A 27085-nucleotide genomic window follows, 5' to 3' on the forward strand; every position below is an offset into this window, starting at 1 on the left:
TCATGACATCTTTTACTGGTGCAGTTGATAGAGAGCTGGACTTGGATTTCAAATCCAGCTTCAGACACTAACAGACAGCTCTGTGAACTTAGGTAAATCACTTAACCTCTGTTTGCTTCAGTTTCCTCAACTGTATAATGGGGATAATAAATAGCACCCACCTTCCAGGTTGTTGTGAGATCAAATAAGATAATATTTGTAAAGTGCTCAGCACAGTGACTGATACATAGTAGGTGCTATATACATACTTCTTCTTGAATACTTTTTAAAATTTTTTCTCAATTACATGTAAAATAAATTTTTAACATTTAAAAAAAATTTTGAGTTCCAAATTCTTTCTTTCCTTTCCTTCTTCCCTTCCCCCCTCCTTGAGAAGGTAAGCACTTTGCTATAGATTATACAGGTGAAGTCATGCAAAACAGATTTCCATATTAGCCACACTACAAAAGAAAACACACCAAGAAGAAGAACAAAGAAAGAAAGAAAAAACAAGAAAAACAAAGAGTGCTTTGATCTGTATTCAGACTCCTACAGTTCTTCCTCTGGAAGTGGATAGTAATTTTCATCATAAGTCCTTTGGAATTGTCTTGTATTCTTGTGTTGCTGAGAATAGCTAAGTCATTCACAGTTGATCATTGTACAATATTCCTGTTACTGTGTATGACGATCTCTACTCACTTTATTTTGTATCAGTTCTTATAAGTCTTCCCAGGTTTTTCTAAAACCTTCTAGCTTGTCATTTCTTATAGCACAATAGTATTCCATCCCAATTATATACCACAACTTGTTCAGCTATTCCCCAATTGAGAGACATCCTTTCAATGTCCAATTCTTTGCCACCACAAAAAGAGCTTCTATATTATTATTAAAGGTTCCTCACTGGTTATATGGTGCAGCCTGTTCTCACTCACAGTTCCATTGCTTTCTGTGGGAAAATAATTTGTAATTCTTCAGAGAAGTATTAAAAATATATTGCAGAACTTCCTGGAAGAGATACATAACCAATCAAAAGAATTTAGTCTGAAAATTTCTGCAAAGGAAAAACGAAGTGGAGGGAAAAGTGTTTATTACCTATATAAGGACTCTCATTTGGGTAGAGAACTAATAGTTTATTCATCATTTTGTGTATCAGAACAGACAGCACAGATGTATAAAGAATTGGGGCTGGAGGCAAACAAAAGGAGGAAAGTGGCCTGAATTGCCTTCAGGAAATGAAAAAAAAAATCACCTTTAATGACCTCATACTTCCCATGGAAACAAAGGTCCATCTTTTTGATAACAACATTGTACTAATGATACTATATGAAAGTGCGATATGGAATACATCAGTCTTTGATGAATTAAAAAAAACCTCAAACTTAACATATCCAAAGTAGAACTCATTTCCCCTCTCTTCTTCCTACCTTTCCTATTTCTATCAAGGCTACCACTACTCTCCCTGATATCCAGGTCCACAAGCTCAAACCTATCCCCAACTCTTCTCTTTCCTTTATCCTCCTCTTCTTCAATATCATCAGTTGCCAACTCTTGGTTTTGTTAATTCTACCTACACGGAATTTCCCCCATATCTCATTTATACAATTGTCACCCTGAGTCTGGTCATCATTACCTCTTATTTGGATCATTGGTCTCCTGTTCAGTTTCTCCCCTCTTCATCATTCCTCCAAACCACTTGTCCTGGGCTAGGTATTACTCAGGTCAGTCCTTTGGTCATCTAGGTTCAATAATGGAACACAATGAGACACTCATAAGACATTTAACAGTTAACAAAAAGAGATTTACTTAAACATAGCAGAAGGATATTCAACAAGGATAGGCACTGAGTTGATTTATCTGAGTCAAGCTCTCTTGTCTGTATCATAATCCACCAACCAAGTCTTCCAGGATCCCTGAAGTTCCTCATAACTGCTCTGTACTCAGGTGATAGGAAGAGATGTCAATAATCTGAGGCTTTAGTCCCTTTAACTGACCAGGTCTGGAGGAAGTCTCCATACCTTTTAAGGAAAAACTAGCTTGAGTGAAGGAAGTGTGTGTGTGTGTGTGTGTGTGTGTGTGTGTGTGTGTGTGTGTATGTATGTGGATGGGGAGGATGTTGTTCTTACCATATCACTATTCAATTGATATTCCTAAAGTACAGGTCTGACCACATCATTCCCTACTTAAGAAATATTTTTGGGTTCCCTATTAGCTCTTGTTTTGCATTTGAAGTACTTTATAACCAGGCTCCAACCACTTTTTCTAGATTGATTTTACGTTTCTCTTCCTCATACGCTGCAGAACATCATTATGACCTTCTTTCAGCTTTCCTGTATTTTATCTTCTGTCACGACCAATCAAGAAATTAACAATCATTTATTAAGTTCCTACTATGTGACAGACACTGTGAGATCTAAATATATCCTTAAGTGCTGGGGATATAAATATAAAGATTTAAACAATCCCTTCCCTTAATATTATATTCTATTGAGGGAAACAACATTTATGCATACAAGTATATACAAATGTATATAAAATAAACACAAGGTGTTTTTGGAGGGAAAGCTAGGTGGTGCAATGGACAGAGTGCTGGGCCTGGAGTCAGGAAGACCTGAGTTCAAATGTAGCCTCAGATACTTATTCTCTGTGTGACCCTGGGCAAGTCACTTAACACTGTTTGCCTCTGTTTCCCCATCTGTAAAATGAGCTGGAGAAGGAAATGGCAAATCACTCCAGGATCTTTGCCAAGAAAACTCCAAATGGGGTCATGCAGAGTTGGACATGATGCAAATGACTGAACAACAGCACAATTTTTGGAGGGGTGGGGTAGAGGTACCCACAGCTTGGAGTTGGAGGAATTCATGTCTTCACATAGGCTATATCACATAGTTAAGTTACTTAATGAAACTGGGCCTCCTTTTCCTTATCTACAAAATGAGAGGGTAGGCTTGGGTGGCATCTCAGGGTCCCTTCTAGCTCTACCTCTACGAGCCTAGTGATGCTATCAATGAATTAACAAGCATTTATTAAGTGCTTACTGTTTGCCAGGCATTGGGCTAAGTGCTGGGTGATACCAAAGAAAGCAAAAACAGTGTCTGGCTTCATAATGCTTACATTCTTGTGGAGGATCAACAAGGAAAAAATAGGTACCTAGAGACAGGGACTAATACTACAGGTCGGCACTTCTTATGCAATTTATAATTTTAGAGAGTTGCATAGGACACTGAGAAAATAAGTGACTTGTTGGGGGTTACAGAGCTATCTGAGGTCTGAAGTGGAAATTTTTCTGGCTCCAAAGTCAACTCTATCCATTAGGCCACAATGTATCGATGTAATTATGTAAGATACATAAAAAGTAGATGGAAAGTTGCTGTAGACTGGAGGCAAAGACTCCAGCATCTGAGGGGATTGGGAAAGGCTTCTTGTAAAAAATTGGGGTTTGAGCCGAGTCATGAAGGAAACCAAGGATTCTAAGTGTTGGAGGTCAGTGAATGGCAGATCGTGGGGGACAGCCAGCTCTGTGACGGAAGATGGAAAATACCTCTTGGAGTCTCTGGTTTCCTTTAAGGCTCACCTCTTACTGGAGTCCTTTCCTGATTCCCACCATTGTTAGTGTTTTCTGCCCTTTATCCAATTACTTTGTATTTACTTTTCACATACTTTGTATTTATGAATCGATGTACCTATTATTTCCTGTCAATATAATGTAGTAAGCTCCTTTAAGGGCAGGAACTGTTCTGGAAGGTTTTGTCTCGTGTTTACTAAATGCTTGATGAATTAAATTAAATAGTTCTTTGAAGACAGAGACTGTATTTTTTCTAAACTTTTTACCTCTTACAGAACCTGATGGGGGTTCTCTTTACCTACTAAGTACCTAATAAGAGTTTGTTGTTACAGTATAGTATAAAGGAAGGAAACAAACATTTATTAAGCACCTACTTAATATTCCAGCCACCAAACTAAGTGCTTTATAAATATCATCTCATTTGATCCTCATGACAACCCTGAGAGGTGTTATTACCCTTATTTTACAATTGGGGAAACTGAGGCAGACAGAAGTTAAGTGACTTGCTGAGGGTCACACAGGTAGTAGGTCTCTAATGCCAAATTTGGACTCAAATCTTCCTGAATCTTGAGTCATCACTCTACCCCTTCCCTGCCTCTGTAAAGAACACCGAATGCTGAGTCAGAGGACCTGGGTGCACATCTAACCTCTATCACTAAATACATGTGTGACCTTGTGCAAGCCACCTCTCTGGACCTTAGTTTCCTCATATGAAAAAAGTGAGACGAATTAGATGGGGAATTTTTCCCTGAGTCTCCATTTTGTGGAGGGGCCAAGGCTGGCCTTCATTCCCCTCCTGGCCCTGTTTCTGGCTTCTGGATCTCGAAACCATGTCTCTTCAGGCCTCAAACACTTACTAGCTATGTGACCCTGGGTAAGTCACTTAACTCTGTTTGCCTCAGTTTCCCCTTCTGTAAAATGAGCTGGAGCAGGAAATGGCAAATCACTCTCGTATCTTTGCCAAGAAAACCCCAAATGGGGTCCAGAAGAACCAGACACCATGGAAAAACAACTCAACAACAGCAACTGACTCCAGAGCCAGGGATTTTTTTTTCATTTTACTATGTCTTCTAGATACTTGAAGCAGGTTTATCAAGTAGGAGGCCAGATGTGATGAAGAAGGTCTGAGCTATTTAGGATGATTGTGAGTGGAGAGATGGGGATGGAAGGATGTGAGGGATGTTGAAGAAATAGAATCAAGAAGATTCAGCAAATGATTGGATATAAGCGATGAGGAAAGGGGAAGAGTTGAGGATTTGGTGGTTGTGAATCTGGGTGAATGAAAACATTGTGGCACCTTTAACACAATCTGGAAGTTAAAAGGAAGAGCAGATTTAGGGATGGGGTAAGATAAGGATTCCTATGTTCCTCAAGTTGAGTTCCAAAATTTCATGGCTCAAAAAGCTGGAGCTGTCCAGAAGACAGTTGGTGATGGGCATCTAGAGCTTAAGAGAAATTTTTCCTGAACCTCATCTTCTGGATCTAATAGAGGTGGTTATTGCTCACACTCTAAAATCAATCTCTTAAATGAAAGACTGTAAATTTGAAGGCAGGAATAGTTTTGTTTCATCTTTGAGTGATTTAATAAATATTGAGTAGAGTGCCTACTATGTGTCAGGGGGATTTTGGGTATATAGGTCTCTAGATGGCATAGTGAATTAAGTGCTATGCCTGGAGTCTGGAAGATCTGAGTTCAAATCTGGCTTCAGACACTTCTTGGCTGTGTGACCCTGAGCAAACCATTTAATTTCTGTCTGCCTCAGTTTCTTCATCTGTAAAATGGGGATAATAGTAGCACCTACCTCCCAGGGTTGTTGTGAGGATCAAATGATATAATAATCATAAAAGCAGGGGCAGCTAAATGGTACAATGGCTAGAGCACTGCCTCTAGAGTCAGGAGGACCTGAGTTCAAATGTGACCTCAGACATTTGACATTTATTAGCAGTGTGACCCTGGGCAGGTCACTTAACCCCAATTCCCTCACCAAAAAGAAAAAAAAATTGTAAAAGCACTTAGCATAGTGCCTGGCATATAGTAAACATTATGTAAATGTTAGCTATTATTATTACTTACTAGCTATAGGGAACTGATAGTGTCAGCATTAAAAATTGTAGAAAAGTTTACATCAAAGATATAGCAGGCAGGTGGGAAGTCTAGCAAAGCCAGGATTAGGAAGTAGGGAATGGAGACAGAATGTTGAACTATTAGGATAATGGAATGAGATTAGAAAGAAAGATTGAGGGACCTGCTATGTTTCAATGGAAAGAACACTGTATCTGTAGTCATACGATCTAGGCTCTAGATCTGTCTTTGCCATTTATTGATTCTAGCGACTTTAAACAAATCATTCAACTTCTCTGAACTTCAGTTTCTTAATCTGATATATGAAGATAATAATAAGGCTGTTGTGAAGATAAAATGTAACAAATGTAAATGGCTTTGTAAACTATGATACACATACTATATATACATATATACATATGTTAAAACAAAATAGGGTGATTCTATAGAGAAAGTGGTTTGGGGGCACATTGGTTACATGAAACATGTCATAAGTGGAGCCTTTTTTTTTTAAATGGGGGGTAGGGGAAGGCAGGAGGCAACTTCAATGCTTTAGCACTCTGTCCAATCTCTTCATTATAATCTTTTCATCCCCACAAAATTCTTTGATTCTATCATAATGACATTCTCTTTTCCAGAATCAGAAGACAGGAGGAAAGTCTGTATAGCCTTGTTTTATAATTGGGACAATTGATAGAACTGAGAGAAGGTAGTTCTTTAAAAGAAGTTATCTAAGAAGTTGTTTTTTTTTAAAGTATATTGACCTAGAGGTCAAGGGGTGAAGACTTAGACAATGCTGAGAAAGTCTGAATATGTGAGGTCTTTAAGTTAAATGAGGTTTTGTCTTTTTTATTTTTTCCCCACATCTGGAGTTTCTCATAGTTTTGGCTTATATTTACTCTATGTCCTGCCTGGGTTTTTTTAGCTTGCAAGGTAAGGTACTAACTATGTACTAACTATTCTATGAATCATAAAAACCACACAAAAAAACAAGGTTTGTCCTTCCTTCCCTTCCTACCACACCCTTTGTCTTCAATGTGGAAAAAAATACAAATTGCAGTCTGTTTTGTACAGCTTCTTGAATTGGTACTCTACATTAAATACATTAATAATGATAATTTAACAATCCTTAGGAATTATCTTCAGTAGCTTTTGCTGGGTTCCAATAATGCAATGAATCTAATTCCACTCCCCCTCCCCCCCATCCCTTAAATATGAATGGAGACTGGAGTATACGGTTCAAGAGGCAGCACTGTGTTAGTCTGACAAATACAAATTGACATTACATTTTCAAACTGCATCTACTGATTTATTTCAAAGAAACATATGGGTTCTAGTCTGGGGTAGGGTGGAAGAAGGGAGAAGTAATTCCTTTTCAACTCTAAATCTATGAATCTAAGAGGAAAAAAGTAGAAATCCGACTTTCTCACTCTAGATTTCCAAGACTAATTTGAATTTTGTGACTTATCAGGTAAGTATCAGATTCAAGGTCATCTCAAGGTCTCTATGCCAGATAACGTTCATTGTAAAATAATTTCAAAATCACTTTCTTACTCTGTGTTTCACTTGGCATGGTTTACTGGCATTTTCAGAAATTCTATTGAGAAATTTTTTGCCACTCCAGAATGACAAGGTGTAAGAAAAAGTTTTGAAGGGTGTGTGTGTGTGTGTGTGTGTTTGTCTATCTGTCATACTGCGGTTTAGTAGGATTTAGAACCTGGCGGGAATTTAGAGACTCATTAGGCTCAACCTCCTTCCACTTTACCAGTTTCTCAGATCTAGAAAACAGGATTAACCTAGAAAAAAGCAGTAACTTGCTCCAGGTCACGCAGAAAACAAAGTTGATCCTGGAGGTTTCTAACCCAAGATTTCTGACTTCAGACTCATTCTACTTCATGAATGTCTTAAAAAGCTGACTATTTCCTAACTGAAAGCCGCAGTATTGCTTTACTCTGCAGCTGCAATTCACGGAAAATTCCTCAACCGGGAAACGGAAGTTTCTCCAGACATAAGCGAAGACCACTTGGATTTTTAGTTGCTACTTTTGGAGAAAAAACAAACAAAACAAAAATCCAAAAAAACAAAACTCTCTTTTATTTTTTTTCCTCCCGTCCTCATTTATCGGGAATCTTAATATAGTTTCGACTTTTATTGTCAAGTATGGGTGTGGAAGGGGCACCGGTCACTGGGGTTTAATAGAGGACACTTTTTTTCCGCCCAAAGAAGGCAGCGATTTTCTGGGTTTGGCAGTTCTTAGGTTCAATTAAATGCCCCGGCATCTCTGACGTCCGGTCCGGGTCGCTAGGATACGGCCGAAAGTCCTCCCAGTCAGTTCAAAGGCCCGGGAAAGCGCACGCGGCCCCTCCCCAGCCTCTCTCGAATCTCCCGCGCGACCCTTCCAACCAATGGCAACTGGAGGGGGTGGGTTTATCCAGCCCCAGGGCCAATGAGAGGACGGCGAATGGGTTCGCCCTCCACCGTTGATTGGTCTGCAAGGGAATATGGCGCCAAGTTCCAACGCGATATAAGGCCGGTCGGAGAAGCGCGCCGGTCGCTTTGAATGCTTCAGCTCAGACCTGTCAGGGAACGTCTGTCCCACCTGCTTCGGGCCAACTCGTCTTCTGCTACCTCCCTGCTCGCGCTTAAACCGTCCGCTCTCCAGCTGCCGCCATGCTGTCCTCCCGCGCCCCGCTCTCCCCAGTCACCGACCAGCAGCAACCTCACCTTTCACCTCTAAAGGCGCTCAAGCTTGCAGACAAGGAGAATACGGTGAGTGGTGTGCGTGGGGTGTGTGTGTGTGTGTGTGTGTGTGTGTGTGTGTGTGTGTGAGGGGTGCTCCTCTTGCCTTTTTTAAAAATCCTCAGCACTTAGCACAGTGCCTGGGACATAGCAGGCTCTTAATAAACGTTTATTGAATGAATGAAGTGTGTGCATGACCAGGAGAACCCGGTGGCTCGCGCGCGTGCGTGTGTGTGTGTGGTGCGCCTTTTGCCTTTTTTTCTTTATCCCCAGCCCATAGCACAGTGCCTGGCAGAGGGTAGGCGCTTAATAAACGTTTATTGAATGAATGAAGTGTGTGCATGACAAGGAGAGACCGGTGGTGCGCGCGTGTGTAAATGTGTGTGTGTGTCTGTCTGAACGTCCGCCTAATCGCAGGCGAGCCCTGGGGGGGCCGGGGTCCAGGAGAAGGACCAGTGAGCGAACAGCCAAGGCCAGAGGTGGGGGCAGGGGCCGACACCCCTCCTTGACCCCTGGCTCACGGGGTACGCCTGTGCTTGCTTCTTTTCCAGCCTCCCTCCTCGAATAGCACCCGCATCCTGGCCAGCAAGACGGCGAGAAAGATTTTCCAGGAGCCCTCAGAGCCGGTGAATTGTCCTTGGCTGCTGGGGGTTGGGGCTGGGGGGACAACAAGCCCTGAGTTGAAGTGGAGGGTGTGGGGTCAGTAGAAACTGAAGCCGGTGGAATTCGGTATTGGCGCCAAATTCTTCTTTGTCTCGGAGCAGCTGTTTCCTGGTTACCCAATCCGGGCTCCCCTCTCCGCCCCACCTCCTTCCTTTCCCCGCCTCTTCTCTCCTCCCTCTCCTTTTTCCCGCCTTGATGCTCCCCCTCTATTCCCATTCAAATTCCACCCCTTCCCCCTCTTTTCTCCCCCCCCACCCTCCCTTTTCCCTCTCCTCTTCTTCCTATGAAAGCTTTTTCATGGAACTTTTTTTTATTTTTTTTTATTTTCCATTTTATGTAGGTAAAAGCTAAAGTACCCAGTGGGCCAGCCCTTCCCAGCAAGGAAGATGAACCACTCCTAAAAGAGAATCCCAGGCGCTTTGTCATTTTCCCCATTCAGTACCATGACATTTGGCAAATGTATAAGAAAGCAGAGGCCTCCTTCTGGACAGCTGAGGAGGTAAGACTTCCCTACCCCAGCTGTCAGGATTGTTGGGAAGGGCCTTTTAAACTTTAACTTGTATTTCAGTAGCCCTTTATCAGAAAAAGGATCCCTTCAACTTCATTTTTAGAAGTAGAGACTTGCATTCATTTTATCCCATTATAGCTATTTTGAAATTTTTGCTCTAGTACTGTAGATTTCTTTAGGGCAAGCATGGCCTTATTTATTTATTTTAATTTTTTTTTTTGGCATGGTCTTATTTAAACTTCTCATGGCACTGAAAGTCCTTTGTTGCGTTTTATTGTGACCCAGTAGAGGGCTGGGATTGAGGAAAGAAGTCTGGGGTTTCGGTCCTGCCCCTGAAAAACTAGCTGAGTGACTGCAAATCATTTAATAACCTATCAACCTTTCTGGCCATTTTTTATAAATGACAAGGAAGAAGCACTGATTCCATACTGCCAGTATGCCAATCACAAGTCTGGACTTGTTCCCTACCTGCTAGTTATAATGTACTGTCTTAGGAAATGAAGATACAAATATACTAGAATGGGTGTTAGTTGTTACAACTATGCATCTGAGGAAAAAAGAAAAATCTTACAGACCTCCCTAAGGGAAGCTTAAGTTTCTTTTGTCCTGAAACTAAACTTTTGAACTTCGTTCAGGTGGATCTCTCTAAGGATATTAAGCACTGGGAATCACTGAAGCCTGACGAAAAATACTTCATATCTCATGTGTTGGCTTTCTTTGCAGCAAGTGATGGCATAGTAAATGAAAATTTGGTAAGTTTATGGGAAGCATCTAGTCTGTTAGCTTAAAAAATATAACCATAGAAGAAAGGCCTTTTCGGTTTTCAGCATATTGTCCTAATTTCCTTATAAAGTAGCATGAAGACAGGTAAAGTCTTTATTCAGAAAATGAGAATTTTTCACAATCTGTAAAGATTTTTGCCAACTGTTGTAGGTGGGTTTAGGCTTTAATACCGACTCCAAAATAAGAGCCCTGGAATTTCGTCTTGGTCTCATGACTGATTCCTAACTAGCTGCAAGTCAAATACTCAAGTTAGTATCTGGCTAGTTGGGTAGGTTGCAGTCTACTTAGTGTTTAATCTCCATGTTTGTCCACTAGGTGGAGCGGTTCAGCCAAGAAGTACAGATAACCGAAGCTCGCTGTTTCTATGGCTTTCAAATTGCTATGGAAAACATACATTCTGAAATGTATAGTCTCCTTATTGACACTTATATTAAGGACTTCAAAGAAAGGTTAGTATTTGCTAGCTATATACTTGATTTTTGGGACTTGATAATATCATTAACTGTATTTAAATATCTAGTTGGACATAAAGATTTTAATATTTTAAACTAGAATGAGCAGATGCCTAAGAATCAGTAATATATGCAAGAGTTCATAATTGCTTCCAGATTATGAGAGAGAGCAAAAAAATGTGTTTTTTCCTTCTATATATTTGGTTTTTATTAGATGTCTATTTAAAAATAGACTGAATAATTATCTTTTTGAGATTAAAGGGATCTTAAAGTCTAGTCTATGAACAATAGTAGTCCAATCTTCTCATTTTACAGATAAAACTGAGAAGGAGTAATTTCCCTAAGGTAACACCTAGCTAGAAGCAAAGCTGAGACAAAGTCTCTTGATTACTAGTTCAATCATTTCTTCAGCAAATAAATTAAGGATATTACTTTAAAGACTAGGTATTGTAGGGGAGATAAAAATGAGTAGTATGTGGTTTCTGTCCTCAAGGGGTTTATAATCAGTAGGAAGATCAGGTATATATATATATATATAGATATAGATATCATATGCTGACTCAAATTATATAGTAAAGTGCTTGCAGGAGCTAAAAAGACCAAAGCTACTTCTGATGAGCAATCTGGGAAGGTAACCATTAAGTTGGATTTTAAAGGTAGGGTATGTGGATGTGCAGGAAAAATAAAGGCATGGAATTGAGAAAACAGCGTACTTTGAATGGAGAGTAGAATATGTAAAGTAAGGGTCAAGCAATTGAGCACCTTAATGGCCATAAGTTTAAACTTAGATCTTCCTAAAAGACTATAGAACCACAGGTATGGGGGTAGTAGGTTGAATTTAGACTAAGGAAAAATTAAGGGCCAACAGGGGCTAGTAAGGTAGCAGTTCAAAGAACTTTTATATGTGTCATCTTATTTTAGATCCTCACAAGACCTATGAAGTTGGCTGGGTAAAATGTCTTGATTTACAACTTAGGAAATTGAAATGCAAAGAAGTTGTTATCTGCTCAAGGTCACACACTAGTACAGGGGAAAGCTGTTTTTCATTGATATGGTCCAATGTCCTTTTTACCATATTGTGTGAGGGTCTGAACTATAGCAGTAGAGTGGGGAATGAATGGAAAGGGACAATTATGAAGGACATTACAAAGGAAGAAAATGACAGGTATAGTTTAAGACTGAGATGTCGTTTGGGAGCCTGAGGGAATGGTATTCTCTGTTTTATAAAAATAGGGAAATTAAGGGCAACTCAGTTAGAGAGGAACTGTGGTACAGTAAACACTAACCAGGGTTGGATATTGGTTTTCTCTCTGTGACTATCTCTTCTCCCTATCTTCTCTCTGTCTCCCACTGCCTAGTAGTGAATGGGACACTGGATCTAGGTTCAAATCCTGCTACAGACACTTGCTGTGTAATCCTGGGCATATCATTTAACCTCTCTTTGCCTCAGTTTCCTCATCTGTAAAATGAGGAGGTTGGACTGTCCACAGCCTCTAAGGTCCCTTCTACCTGTAAATATATGATCCTATATGTATATGAAAAAATATTCTACAGATACTAGAATAAGTTAAAGCTGTTGACTATTAAAATTCTGAGGGACCTGGGGTCTGTAGGGCAAGAATAAACAATAGTATAACTTTGTTATTTCTCTTTATCTTCACAACGAGGTAGGCTTTTTTTTTTTAGCTATGATTTAAAATCTGTTTTGTATTTACTGCTAGTCTGAAAATGTATGCACAAGATATCGTTAAATTGCTTTAATGAGAGATAAGAAGCAAAGGCCTATGAAAGCTTTTGGGTTTAAATGATCTGCTCTTAAAATGTGAATTGGCTTCATGTAACATAAAATAACCTTTGGTAAGACATTGAGAAGAGGTTCACATAGCCACCTTTGTATTTATGGTGGGACTTGAATTCCTCCAAACTCTGAGATTATCTCACACTGCTTCTCAATAGGGTTAGGAACTGGACCTGTGATTTCATTTGTATAGAGAACCTCCCAGGTAAAGATAAACTCTCAGTTCAGGTGGGCACCTTTTCTGCAATTTAAAGGCTTAAGAGAGCTGCCTAGAGCTCTGAGAAGTTAGTGACTTAACCTAGGGTCATACAGGCAGTATATATGTCAGAGGCAGGCCTTGAGCCCAGGTATTCTCACTATCCACTATATATACTTTTCTCTTGCCTCTTAATAATAGCTGGAGGCAGCTAGGTGGTACAGTGGATAGAGAGTGCTGGAGCTGGAATCAGTACGACCCAAGTTCAAATACAGTTCCAGATACTAACTAGCTCTGTGACTCTGGGCAAGTCACATACTCTCTGCCTCAGTTTGCTTATCCATATGCAGGGGGGTGGGTGGCCTATGTGTCAGACACTGCTAAGTGCCTTATAACTATTATCTTATAGGATTGTCATAAGGACAAAATGAGAAAGTATTTGTCAAGCACTTTGCAAATCTTAAAGTACTATATAAATGCTAGCTGTTACTCTTATTGTTTTAGCATATTAAGGTTTACATTATCATTTCTCAGCTCAATGTCATTTGCTGTCCCTCTTTATTGAGGCTTGTAATTTGAAGAAAGATGATTTTGATTCTTAATGTTACACCAATTTCTTAGGGAATTTCTCTTCAATGCCATTGAAACACTACCTTGTGTTAAAAAGAAAGCTGACTGGGCCTTGCGATGGATTGGGGACAGAGAAGCAACATATGGTAAATATATTTGAGGAACTTAACTAAGATAATTACATTTGGCATTTTACAGTTTATCGGAAATTTTTTCTAAAACAATACTGTGTGTGAAATAGGTAATTCTAATATAATGTAATTCTCATAATTCTAATACCTTTTTACAAATGGAGAAATGGAACGATTTAGCAAAAGTCATATTGAATAGTATTTGAGCTAGAATTTCTTAACTGCCAAGCACAGTGCCCATTTCTCTACGCTAAGTCATATTAGTGGTTTGTTTGTCTGCAGAGAGGAAACAGCTATTGCTGTAGTAGGTATCTTGTCCTTTGGAAACTAGACTTCCCATCATTCTTAGCTGTGTGAAAATGTGACATGTTTATAGCTATAGGAAATGAATGGAGGGTTCTGTTAGTTATCACTATTTTTAGGTTTGCGTAACAGCTTTTATTGATCCTAATTTTGATGTACTGGTTTATGTTGAATTGTTATCTTGACTAGATAGTGCTTCCTATTTAAATGATACAGATCTTGCTCATAATTCTTAAGATTGCATAAAATGGACAAAAGTATCTTTTTTTTATCTATGCCTTTTGAGATTTAGAAACATTAGATGTTAATGGAACGTTTACTTTGTTTTTTTTTAAACAGGCGAACGTGTTGTAGCTTTTGCAGCTGTTGAAGGAATCTTCTTTTCTGGTTCTTTTGCATCCATATTCTGGCTCAAGAAACGAGGTTTAATGCCTGGATTAACTTTTTCCAATGAACTTATTAGTAGAGATGAGGTAAATGTATAAACAAACTATGGACAATTCAATGTGTATCTCCGTAACTCTGATTGGGTTAACTAAATGAAAGTTATCCATGTGACTTAAGTACTTGAGGAGTTGTAGGGTCATAGATTTAGAACTTGAAGAGACATCAGACCATCTACTCCAACCCCTCTTACTCTGTAGAGGCCAAGGGAGGTTGTGACTTGCTCAAGATAACATAAGTGGAAAGCATTAGATGTGGGATTTGAAGCCACGCCCTCTGTTCCTCCAGTCAATCCTCCTCTTCTACCACACCACTCTGCCCCCCTTCAGTAATGTCTTTACTCCTTTTCTCTGCCTGAGTGAAGGTTGAATGTAATATGATACCAGTGAATTCACTTTTTGAAATAATTACTCAATCTAGTGGATTTTAGAATTTTATACAGAAGCATTGTTCTATATTGACACTAATGGTACAATGTATATTGTTAATGGGGAAAGAAAAAGGATTGAGTTAGGTGTTTTGTTATTTTTTTTTAACATTATAAAATAGTGGACATTCTCATAGGTTAGAAGTTATTGGCCCAACCAGTGCAGCTGGTTAAATTCAGATTACAGTTATAATGCTCAATAGAATGCCTTACAGGTAGTAGCCACTTAATAAATGTATGCTGAATTGAACTGACTGAGGTTGCAGTGTGACTTTTATTCTTTCCCCCTGCCAATCCAAGTTCCTGACTACAGAACTTTGACCTTGATTCCCAATGTTCTGTAAATTCTTGGTTTTCTTTTCAGTGTTGTTGAAATTGTTAAAGAAAGTTTGATTGGTTCTAGTATCTCTAATGAGTGCATTTAGATTGATTTGATAATGGTAGAATGCTTTTTGAATTGAATGATGGCATATTAAATGAAATGATTATGTTTTGGGTGGCTTTTTCTGCTCAAGTGGGCCTAAGGCCATGAGAAATGGATTGTCTAGTGAGGTCAAGGTGTGTCATTTTGGCGGAACTCTTACAATTAGTTTATTTAGGCAGTCAGGGATAGAGTTCTGGGAGCTGATAAAGAAATCTAGCTTGACTCTTTCATTTTGATTGGTATGTAGGAAATGTGACAAACCTTACTCTCCTTAAAAGTGCAATCTTCATATTCAGTAAATGAATGAAGCATTAAGTTACAAAGCCTTTAAATCAGTTTTATAGACCTTGAAGATCATCATGAGCTTTTGAGTGATGCAGTTGTTTACCTACTACAATGAGCAGTTAAAAAAAGGCATTTCTGGGACTGATATTAATAGCCCCCAAAATATTTCTTATCATTGGAGGATCTGTAATAAGATGGATACTATGTTACCCTGGGAAAATCACTTAATTTCTTTCTTTTTTTTTTTTTTGGCTAGGCAATGGGATTAATTGACTTGCCCAGGGTCACACAGCTAGTAAGTGTTATGTATCTGAGGCTGGATTTGAACTCAGGTCCTCCTGAATCCAGGGTCGGTGCTCTATCCACTGTGCCACCTAGCTGCCCCTGAAAGTCACTGAATTTCTCAGTGTCTCTAGGCAACTTTCAAAAAGCAGAAGAGTTACAAATCTATAATGGTGGAGGGAATTTCCTATACCAATAAACTTAGATCCAGACCAAAAAAAGTTAAAGCTTGTGTACACACACATACATTCAGAGGCTGTTCCCCTATTTTGTTCTAACTGTAAGACTTTTCCCCCCTCATCTTATGGTCATCTATTTAATGTGTTTTAGTGGAAAGAATACTATGAAATCAGAGGGCCTGGGCCCAAATCCTGGCTCTGCCATTAAAAATTACCTTAAGCAAGTGACAATCACTTGCCCTTTGAATAGAGGCAATAGATAACAGTGGAAAAGAGCACTGAATTTATTAGCTAGGGGACCTAGATCCAGATTCCAGCTCAGCTACTTACAATTTATGACCTTAAGCAAGTTATTTTACCCCTCTGTGCCTCAGTTTCCTAACAACAAGCAAGCATTTATTAGGTATCTACTATAAGCTAGGTACTGTGCACTTGAAAGTACACAAAGAAAGCCTCTCATACCCCCTAAAAAAAACCCCCAAAACCAGTCTCTGCTATTAGGGAGCTTACAGTCTAAGAAGGGATTCTCTAAGGTCTTTGAGTTTACAATATGTGATCCTATAAACCTGTGACCTGTGATTTTTGATTATTCTGAAATTGTGGTATTTAATGATAATCAGCACTAAAGTATTGCCAGAAGACTCAATGTTCAAAAGTGTGATTTTGTTTTTAGGCAAAAGCTTAGGGTCATTGAAAAGTCATCACAATTTTCCAAATGCATCCAGCTTTCCCTTTTCTTATTAAGTTCTAGATCTAGTTTATTATCTTTAACATTTGTCCAGGATATATGTTCTTATGGACCACCTGTATGGCTGTCCATCCAAATGGATATCAGTAGATGACAGGCATTCTTTATGCACCTGTTTTTTCCTTTGTGGATAGTTAGACTGAAAATCAGTTTTAAACTAGTATTTTTGTTGTTGTTGTTGTTGTTTTGCTAGGCAATGGGGTTAAGTGACTTGCCCGGAGTCAAATAGATAGTAAGTGTCAAGTGTGTGAGGTCGGATTTGAACTCAGATCCTCCTGACTCCAAGGCCAGAGCTCTATCCATTGTGGCACCTAGCTGCCCCTAAACTAGTGTTTTTAACTCATTGCCCTTACTGCTAAAGCTCTGCTTGAAAGGGAGATGAAGTATTCATTGATTGAGGCAATTTCTGGTTTTCTTTTGGCTTTGTGAATGTATTACATTGTTAAATTTCCTTAGGAAATGATAATGTCATGTATCTGTCCCTTTATTTCCTGTTTTTCTCTTTGTTTAGTCAGGTTAAACCTATTTTTAATACAAGTCATATTCTAACTTGGTATCAATTTAATTTTTTAATCCAAAAAGTTAATTGAATAAAGACAATTTAGAAATGACACCCATATTAATAGCTAGTTGTTGCCTGTCAAGAGAAATTTCATTGTTAGTGAAAAAATGAACTTGGATGTAGATGTATCCAGTGAGTGCTACCCTATTCAGTTAAAGTAAATATAGGTTTGATGCTTCTGATCAATCAAGCCTTGATATCTTGATTCTGAGCCATTTTCCACCATCTTTTATGTCCATATTTTCATTGAAGTCACTGAGTATTAAACTACATGTTTAATTTGTAACGGCCTTATCAAATCCAGTTTTATTTTTATGAACCTGTAAAGGTTTTTGTAGAATTTCCCTACCTCCTTGTCCTCTACACCAGCTATTAGTACATAAACACTATTGTTTCATGGTGGTCTTTTAAGGTTATCATAAGCTATGGGTACATAAGCAGTCATTTCTGTGGAGTTCTTTTTAAGGGTATCATGAGTATTGCAGTGAGTGACCAAGTGTTCCATGAAACCAACTCCACCAACTCCTTTCTTTGTCTTTCTGAAGGGAATCCTTTTCTTAAATTGCAATTTCCTTATCTTATTTCATTTAAATTGAGACTATATATGATACTTAATTTCTCCCAGTGGTGTGTCCACTTGTTCAGTGAACTAGAATCTCACACTAGGAGTACCTATTAACAGTTAATGTTAATATGTAGCCTAAAAATAGGGCACCCTCTGCCCTATTATCCCATTCTACCATAACTTCTGCCAAAGCAGAAAGAGACCATGGGGGAACTGAGTCACTTAATTTTGACCTGTTTCATGTGTTGCTTTGTTTGGCCAAAGAGTTAATTTCATGTCAGTGATGAGCCTCTCTAGAGTTAGCTGGGCTGATGATCTTTAGTGGACAGTCTGTTACGAGAACGGTACTCCAAACCTTTCCAGTGTGGTGTAGACTTTTCCAAAACTTGTTTTGGCATTGTCAGAGAACCTACCCAGAGGCAAGTCCATGCCTTGGGGAGATATCAAAATAGGCTTCTGTGGAAATGTACCTAATAGAATAGAACAAAGGCAGTAAAGTAATTTTTGTACTCTAAATCTTAACTGACAGAAAAATTTGTTGGCTCAATGATTATTTTATAAATATCCTTTCCAATATTGTTTTAGGGTTTACACTGTGATTTTGCCTGCTTAATGTTCAAACACCTGGTACACAAGCCTTCAGAGGAAAAAGTAAAAGAAATTATCATCAATGCTGTTAGAATAGAACAGGTAGGTAATACGACTATTTTCTCACTTTTGTTTCAAAATGTAAATCATTTTTAGGTTGTATCTCTACTAATAAAACGCTAACATAGTTTTTTTCTTTTTTCTCTATAGGAGTTTTTGACTGAAGCTTTGCCTGTAAAGTTGATTGGAATGAATTGCACTTTAATGAAACAGTACATTGAATTTGTAGCAGACAGACTTATGTTGGAACTAGGTTTTAACAAGGTAAGGTATTTTAAATATTTTTTGTTGCGCTAAATACGGTACACAAGGATGGTTGGTCTGGATTTATATTGATTTGAACTTTGTGCCTTTCAGATTTTTAGAGCAGAAAATCCATTTGATTTTATGGAGAATATCTCATTGGAAGGGAAAACCAACTTCTTTGAGAAGAGAGTAGGAGAATATCAGAGAATGGGAGTGATGTCAAGTCCAACTGAGAATTCTTTTACCTTGGATGCAGACTTCTAGATGAACTGAAGACATGCTATTACTTAGCTGTTTTTTTTTTTTTCCACCGGGAAAGTCAGTTACTTTTAATGCTACACGGTGAAATGACTGTACTAAGAAATGGCCATTATTGGCATTTGAGACTGTTGTGTAGCTACCTCAGAAAAATCTTGTTTAATGTTTGCCGGTGATGTTGCTTAGGATGTGGTGGTACTTGACATAAGCTACTTGGATTTTTGTGAAAGATCTGAAAATGAAAGTGTTAATGCTTTAGCAAGAAGACTGATCTGTAGCTTGAATGTCTTAGCCATTTTGGCTTTAGAATGGGGAGACCCCTTAAGCTAGTTTAATGCAACAGATTAAACCCTTGGTTTCTAGGCAGATCCATACATAGTTGGAAAAATGGCAGCCTCACTGCTTGCTGCAAAGCAGGTTTTAAAAGTTTACTTTTTTCTTTTTTAAATAGTTTGTACATAAAGCTGGCACTTTACATAAAAATTAAAAAAAACCACATTTGTACTATTGAAAGGTGAAAATCTTGAGTTACTAGATTGTCATTGTTTCGTGCTACTCCTACATAAAGGATTGTGATTTTACTTGTGGCTGTTCTCCATGATGCAAGATTGTAACCCCTCTGTGGGAGTCACTGTGGCTGCAAAAATCATTGCTCCATGGACAATGGGCTGAAGAGTCTTTGAGAACTTAGGCCGAGCTCTTGAAAAATAGATGATTGCCTTTATGCCCTCCTAACTGTAGCATATGCTACAATTTATTCTGCTGCTATATACTTCAAGAACCCAGGATCATTCTGTTACGCAATTAGACGTCTGAAGAGGACATTACCAGAGGATGCTGCATCAATAGGAGAAAATGAGATCTGTGATTTTGTTGATATGGGGAACTTGAAGATTAGGGAATTCTCTCCTGGAAACTGATGCAAGTCCAGTTGCCTTCTCTTTATTTTAGTGTTGGAGTTGCCTAGTTAGTTACCAATTACATACAACCAATTACATGGAATGCTGAAGATTCAATATCAGATTAAAAAGACGAGTGTCTAAGACTTCAGAAATTCTAAAATCTTAGAGCTAAAAGGGACCTAGATAACCTCTAATTTTACAAGTGAGGAGACAGATGTCCAAAGATCTATTAGAAACAAATTGAGCCTGAGATACTACTTTACCTTAACACAAAATTTAGGCTTTATTTTCCTTAATGAACTTAAATTTATATATTTAGCTAGTGACTACTAACAAGGTGAAGAATTGAAATACTTAGGCTGTTAAGTGATGGAGACTAAATTGATATTGCCACAGTTGGATATTTTCTAGCTAGAATTAAAGTTTTGCTTTTGAAATGACAAGGTGAGGGGGAGGGTATTTGCAATGTGCCACCTAAGAATTTGGGTAGTAGTTTTAAATTTGTGGGGATGAAAAGTTAGGGTCTTTGTAATATTTATAGGTTTATTTTAAAACCTGTTAAGTGCACAGGGTTGGGTAGTAGATGTGACTACTCTTAAGTGTGGCTTGCTAAGATAGGTGAAGACGTTGAATAAGTTAAACAAGGAATGACTAGGATGTGGTTTGGTATCTTGTCTGGCAAGGTGGGCCTGAACCAGATGAATTCTATCAGTATTTCTAGTGTAGCACTCCGTTGGCCAAGTAGTTGGAGTGGATGTTGGAGATGAATGCCTGTGGGTCAGGGAAGAAATTCTTGGTGTACTCTGCCTCAAGGATAGAGGGGTTGTGACAGTCTGAAAGGACCCCTCATCGTCAAGGAGAAGAGAGGGCAGTAGCCTTGCAAGGGACGAGAAGTGGGCAACTGCCCTGAGGACTAAGGGACCTGGGTTTGCTGAATCATCCCAAGATGCTAATCAGTGTTGAGCCACATGTTTCCTAGAAGTAGCTAGGGTTATAGTAATAACTGGCATTTCTTTAGTGTTTTAACAAACATGTACTCTGAAGGTAAGTACTGTTATCCCTCTTTGATAAATGAGGAAACTGAGATACAGAGGTTAAATGATTTGCCCAGAACCACACATCATTATAATTGTAAGGGGTGGGATTTGAATTCAGATTTTATGACTTGAGGTCCTTTGTTCTATGCATTGTGTCATTACCTGCTTAAGCTCAGTTCTCCATGGGCAATGTTTCCTCCCCCTTCATTATATATTAGGATATTTTGCCTCTAAATCAAGATTCTTTATCAACTAGTCTTGCCTAGGTCTTAGCAAAGTTGACTAGAAATGTTATGATAAGTCGCTTGTTATTAATATCTCTAGGGACAGCTACCTTATGACGGAGAGGGAAAGTCTTTAGTGCAGAGGACTGTCATCCTAGTCGTTTTCATTTGTGGCTCCTCTGCCTTGAAGGGATTGTGATGAACTGGGGTTTGTTATGGAACACCAAGTCATTTTCCAAATGGCAGATCACATTCAATGGTCATATGAATAACCATAAGCAGTAACTAGTAAGAATATGTGTACAGTTTATACAAAGGATGCAAGATTTATGTAGAAAGTTGTTTTTTGTAGGCAATGGAATTAAGTGACTTGCCCAAGGTCACACAGCTAGTAAGTGTCAAATGTCTGAGGCCAGATTTGTATGAAAGGATGCAAGATGTTAAAAAACACAAACATCTAGTTATATCAATTGTAAATCTACATTGGTTTTCCCTATAAAGAGGAACTTTTATAGGTAGTGAAACTATTGCTTGTACACAGCTCTCTGAGAAGTCTGGCTAATAAAATGCTAGGTAACCATTAAATCTGAAATACTAGGGTCTTGACCATCCCCTTCGACTTCAAGACATTACTAGTCTTCACGTTCCTCCCATGTTTGTGTTGGTGCTTGATGAGTTATTTTGGGTCATGTTTTTGCAACAGTGACACTAACAAATGAAAGCTTGAATGAAGACAGGTTGGATTTTGGACGTTTCCCCCTGCTTCTGTTTCATTTCAGGTGCACTGTGCCTGGAAACAGCCTTTCTATGCGATCCTGGATAAGCCTATAGATGCTTCTGAGCTCAAACATTTTCTACTTTTGTCCTATTCATAGGACAAAACATACTGTGTCATATTCAGACTTACTGTGTAAGTGAAAATATGATGAGCCCTACCAAGTGGCAGCTAGGTGGTGAAGTAGAGTGCCAGCTTTGGAGTCAGGAGGGCCTGAGTTCAAATTTGACCTTACACCCTTACTAGCTATGTGACCCTGGGTAAGTCACTTAACCCAGTCTGCCTCAGTTTCTCATCTGCAAAATGAGATGGTTAAGGAAATGGCAAACCACTCCAGTATCTTTGTCATGAAAACCCCAGATAGAGTCATGGAGAGTTGGACATGACAAAAACCTACATTTAAAACTCTTCTAAATTTCTAGAAGAGGAGCTCAACAGCTCGTATGTGGACTTGGTACTTTCATTCTATCTGTTCCACTAAATTTATACTACCATATACCGGATTTGGAATTGAGTAATCACCTAGTCCAAGCCTCCTCACTACAGACTTAGGCAGGGAGCTGAACTCCAAAGAAGAGAGAGTAATTTGTTCAAGGTCACATAGTATGTGACGGAGCTGGGATTTTAACTCAGATCTTATGGGTCCAAATCTAGAGTTCATTCTACCTATTTGCCCCAAGCCCCTGCGCTTGGTTACAGGATAAAGTCCCTGGAGGCAGGAATTATCATTGTGTACTCCAATAGTAGGTAAGGGTTGAATGAAAAAAAAAGTTTGAGGTGTTAATGACCAGTATGGCTTAATTTATAAACCTTGCCCTGCAGCCCTGAAAAATTTGAGGTGCTTCCTGGGTCAGGGACTTGGGCTTTTCATTTTAGGCTAAACTGTTTCTGTAGGATTTTAAGGGTTTACAAAGCTCTGACAGCATAATAACCCAGTGCAGTACATAGTCCAAACTTGAAACAACTTGTCCAAAGTTACAAAGCTCTCAAAAAGGACAACAAAAAGGATAAATCTAGTGCTTTTTGAAGATTTGAAGCCAGAAGATCCGGCTTTTGATTTTAGGCTCTGCCATTTACCGGCTGTGATCTGGGACAAGCTACTTCCCTTCTGAAATCCTCAGTAAAAAGGGGTTTCACTGAATGAACTCCAAGGTCCCTTCAAGCCAGTAAATATTCCTTAGGCGTATTGATTGGTGTTTCCATCTTTGTATAGGCCCTGAGGTTGGGCCATTTTGTGAAGAGAAGAGAGATCTATCTGAAAGAATATGCACAATGGAGTCAGAGGGAAAAACAGTTCTCTTCCAGAACTGCTTTTTAGCAGAGACTAATTTGGCACCTTAGAAAGTCAGTTCAGCTAAGAGATTTCATTGTGTCTGAGGTTTCTTAACAAACAAATTGGAAAACAAAAATCCCTGTGACTGGCAGAGAGCATTCCTGATTTGAAATGGGATCTTGTGCTAGATTGCACGGAGGGGCAAAGAGGCCTTTTGGAAGAGAAGCCCTGAATAGAAAAAACCTAGTAGCTTCCAGGCCTTTAAAAATACTGAGTATTTTGCCTTATGAAGAAAAAAGGGAACCTGTTTTTTGATTATCAGCAGTTGGTATCACAGCATCAACAAATAGAAAAGAAAAGAAAAAAAAGATGCAGAACCCTTGGGATTTCCTCAAGATTCCTGAAGGAATGGTGGTAAATTGTACATTGTTTAGGATAATAGATTTAGAACTGGAAGGGACCTTCAAGGCTGTGTAGTCCAACCTGTTCATTTTACAGATGAGACCTGATTTTCCTGTGGACACACAGCTAACAAGTATCAAAGGTAGCATTGTGAACCAAGGTCTTCCTGACCCCAGGTCCAGCACACTCTACTAAGCCATATTCTCTCCAAAATTGCCAACAGTGGGAGGTAACACAGCAGCACACACTGAGTTGCCCCCAAATTGTGGCCCTACAGCCTTCAACCAGGATCTACAGGAGTCTGGCTTTTTGTTCAAAGGCTCCTGGCTGTTATTGGGCACCTGCACATCAGCACAATTTTTAATGTTAATATGTTTGTAGAGAGAGAACCTTTAGAATGTTAAACAGTGAGTAGTAATTGGTTTCTGTTCCCCTAGTCAACGTTCCTTGGGTGGGATAATAACAGACAGGCTCCCAAATGAATGAACTTGGTTACTTCAAAAAAAAAAAAAGAAGTATTGTTTGTTAAATGCACAGGAGCTTTTTTTCAGGGCCAAGTATTCAGGAGGAATAGAGGAGTGTTTAGTTTTCATTGGTGAAAAAGATAGTGTTTATTGTCTGAGTGTTACAGGAGAAGTTTCCCTACGCTAGGTCTCAGGAGGTCTGAGTTCTAGTCTGAACAATGCTACTTACTAGCTATATAATTGTGAATTTCTCTAAGGATTGAGGCTTTATGAGTCATCACAACTCCCTAAATTAACTGATGGGAAATTAAGACCAAGGGAACTCTCCTCACTAAAATGGAGATGATAATATTTATATTCCCCACTGCACTGGGGTTTGTGATAAGTAGGTGCTTTGTAAACTTGAAATCACTTTAGAAATGCCAGTGATTCCTGTATTTTTTCCACCCTTTTTTGGATCTATCCTTAAAAACTCGAGTTTGTCATTAACAGTCATGTTAACCTTACCTGTGGAACCCCTAGCTGCTGATACAGCCTCTTTGCTGTTTCAGTGGGGCTTGTCACCAGTTACCTCCTCCCTGGGAAGTGAATCATGCACAGTTATCAGTGCAGAGTGTCAGGAAGCCTTGCGGACTTTTTCCTTTCTGATAAGGCATCCTGTGTTGCCTGACTGTTCTGGCTGGACTCACAAGGTCCTGACACCAGGGTGGGGTAGTATTGGCTGTTCCCCAAACAGCCTGACTCCCAAAGTGGGGGGCTGTTTTTGATTCCTTGGTGATATGACCCCCATGAAAACCACTTTGAAAAACCGATTTCTATTCATGTCTCACTCTGGGGCATTCAGATTTGTTTCTGCTGTTATCTTCAAACTGGATAAAATAGATCAAGCTTTAGAATTCTTGTCATTTGTCAAAGGGCTCCCCTGGGCAAGCCATTTTTTTGTGCTACTGGGAAGTACTTTAGACACTGGATGGACTGCTCTGTTCTTTGACTTCTACTCTCCCCTTAAGCAATCAATCCACTGGTTGGTCAGGCATATAGCCAGTGCCTAATAAATTATATTCGCTATCTATTTTGATCCTCACAGAAGTCTGTCTTGTGCAGTAAGTAGTTAGGGCAGGAATTTTTATTCCAGTTTTACAAATGAGGAAACTGAAACTCAATGAAGTAATTTGCAGTCCCAGTTTCCTCAGGAGCCTTTACATATGCCAGGCACTGGGGTAAGTACTGGAGATTCAAAGACAAAAGTGAAAAGTCTTCAAGAATCTTACACCCTAATGGAGGTGGGGGAGAGACAACACACTTGTATGCACAAGATATATTCAAAGTAGATACAAGATAACTTAAGTAGGGAAGGCACTACCAGGAAAGGCTTCCTGTGGAATGTGGTACTTAACCCAAATCTCTTTTTTTTGAGAGGCAAATGGAATTAAGAGACTTGTCGGTCACACAGCTCAGTGTCTGAGATCAAATTTGAACTCAGGTCCTGCTGACTTCAGGGCTGGTTCTCTATCTACTGTGCCACCTAACTGCCCCTTAAGCTAAGTCTTGAAGAAAGCCACGGGTTCTAAACGGTAGAGGTAAGGGTGGGGTAAGCCTTCCAGGTATGGGGGCAGCCAAAGCAAAGGTATTGGTGGAGAATTTGTGTGAGGAACAAGTAGGCTTGTGTAGTTGTATCCTTGAATACTTGGATGGGAATAACATGCAAAAAAGTTGGAAGGATAGGAAGAGGACAGGTTGGGAAGAGCCACAGAGAGGACTTTTATCCTAGAAGTAATAGGGAACTGTTAGAGTTTAAGATGGAGAGGAGGGGAGGGGTGATATGGTTTTCCTACACTTTAGGAAAATCACTTCAGGGGCAAGGTGGAGGACAGATTGAATTGGGGAAAGACTTGAGGCAGGTACACCAATTAGAATTTCACAATAGTCTGAGAGGTGATGAGGATTTGAATTAGGGTAGTGTGTGAGTAGAGAGAAGGGGACTTCTGCAAAAGATATTGTGGAGATAGAAGCAACAAGATTTGGCAACTAATGGGTTCCGTGGCATGAGTGAAAGTCGAGAGTCAAAGATGACATTAAGTTTGTGAGCATGGGTGTCTGACTGGAAGGATGGTGTCTGGGCTGGCTAAATTTGCCACTAGGTTTGGATTCCTCAAGGAAGGAGAGACACCTGGAAAGGCCGACCACCACAAGGGTTTATTAGCCTTGCAAGAGAGGTTACTGGAGTGGGAATGACTGGGCAGTCCAGCCCAATGGCATAGTGGGACACATGCGCACACTGACACCAGCGGTAATCAAGGAGAGGGGATTTCGTGGTAGTCCACAAAGAAGGACAGAGAACCATCATCCCCATCTAGCCACAAGAAGCCTTCTCCCCATGCACCATCAGCTTTAGGCCATCTCCTGGTGGAGAGCAGCTCTATACTGTAGAACCTGAGTGTTTTACTCTCTCACGGGGCTTATCAGGAGAGAGGCAGCCCCAAATTTCCATCTATGATTTTTCATATGTTGCCAAGTGTTCCTGCTGGAACACTTTATCGCTTTATTGTTAGGGGTGAGGGCCCAGACCATTAATCTAAGGCTTGCTCCCTGCTCAGTGTTGTCAACAGCGATAGGGAAGTTTGGAAGAGGGGAAAGTTTTGGGGGGAAAGATCAATTTGAGACATTGAGTTAAAGAGGTCTTCAGTATATCAATTTTGAAATGTCTAATAGATAATTAGTGATATGGGACTGAAGCTCTGGAGAGACCCTAGGGCTAGATTTGTAGATCTGAGAATCGCAGAGAGGTAATGATTGAATCCCCAAGAGCATTATGAAAATTAGTGAGGTAGTATAGAAGGGCAAGAAAAAGGGCCCAGGACAAAGCCTTGAGGCTGACATCAATGTAGATCCAGTAGACAGAGAAGGAACGGTTAGTCAGGAGGGAGAGGGGATTAGTGACAGGAGAGGGTATCCAGGAGAGACATTTAACAGTATCAAAGGCTGCAGAAGTCAAGAAAAAATAAGTACCAAGACCATTAGATTTGGTAATTAAAAGATCATTAATAGGGCTTGGCAAGTGTCAAGCATTGAGTATAGACTTTTTTAAATGAATTTTAGCTGAGGAGAAGAGAGATACAAAATGGTAGCTAGAGGGGATAGTAGAATTTGATGATGGGATGGGAGAAACTTAGGCATTTGTAGACACCAAGGAA

General features: G+C 39.5%; 1 protein-coding gene across 1 annotated transcript; it reads left to right on the forward strand.

Annotated features, from left to right (window-relative positions):
* Positions 1 to 8167: 8167 nt before the first annotated feature.
* Positions 8168 to 19395, forward strand: RRM2 (ribonucleotide reductase regulatory subunit M2). The gene is made up of 10 exons (XM_027850586.1): positions 8168 to 8372; positions 8894 to 8968; positions 9346 to 9504; positions 10149 to 10265; positions 10612 to 10745; positions 13364 to 13458; positions 14086 to 14219; positions 18248 to 18352; positions 18461 to 18574; positions 18668 to 19395. Exons 1-10 carry the CDS (start codon positions 8274 to 8276, stop codon positions 18818 to 18820), a joined length of 1185 nt encoding a protein of 394 aa, XP_027706387.1. The 5' UTR covers positions 8168 to 8273; the 3' UTR covers positions 18821 to 19395.
* Positions 19396 to 27085: the final 7690 nt, after the last annotated feature.

Source organism: Vombatus ursinus, unplaced genomic scaffold (assembly GCF_900497805.2).
Source record: "Vombatus ursinus unplaced genomic scaffold, bare-nosed wombat genome assembly UNPS02009062.1, whole genome shotgun sequence".
Taxonomy (NCBI): Eukaryota; Metazoa; Chordata; class Mammalia; order Diprotodontia; family Vombatidae; genus Vombatus; species Vombatus ursinus.

Excerpts from the sequence above, each read along its gene's own strand:
- RRM2 (XM_027850586.1), top strand. The coding sequence starts at position 8,274 with ATGCTGTCCTCCCGCGCCCCGCTCTCCCCAGTCACCGACCAGCAGCAA. Across the intron at positions 9,505-10,148 it reads CCTTCTGGACAGCTGAGGAG|GTGGATCTCTCTAAGGATAT; the intron begins GTAAGACTTCCC and ends AACTTCGTTCAG. Across the intron at positions 13,459-14,085 it reads GGACAGAGAAGCAACATATG|GCGAACGTGTTGTAGCTTTT; the intron begins GTAAATATATTT and ends TTTTTTAAACAG.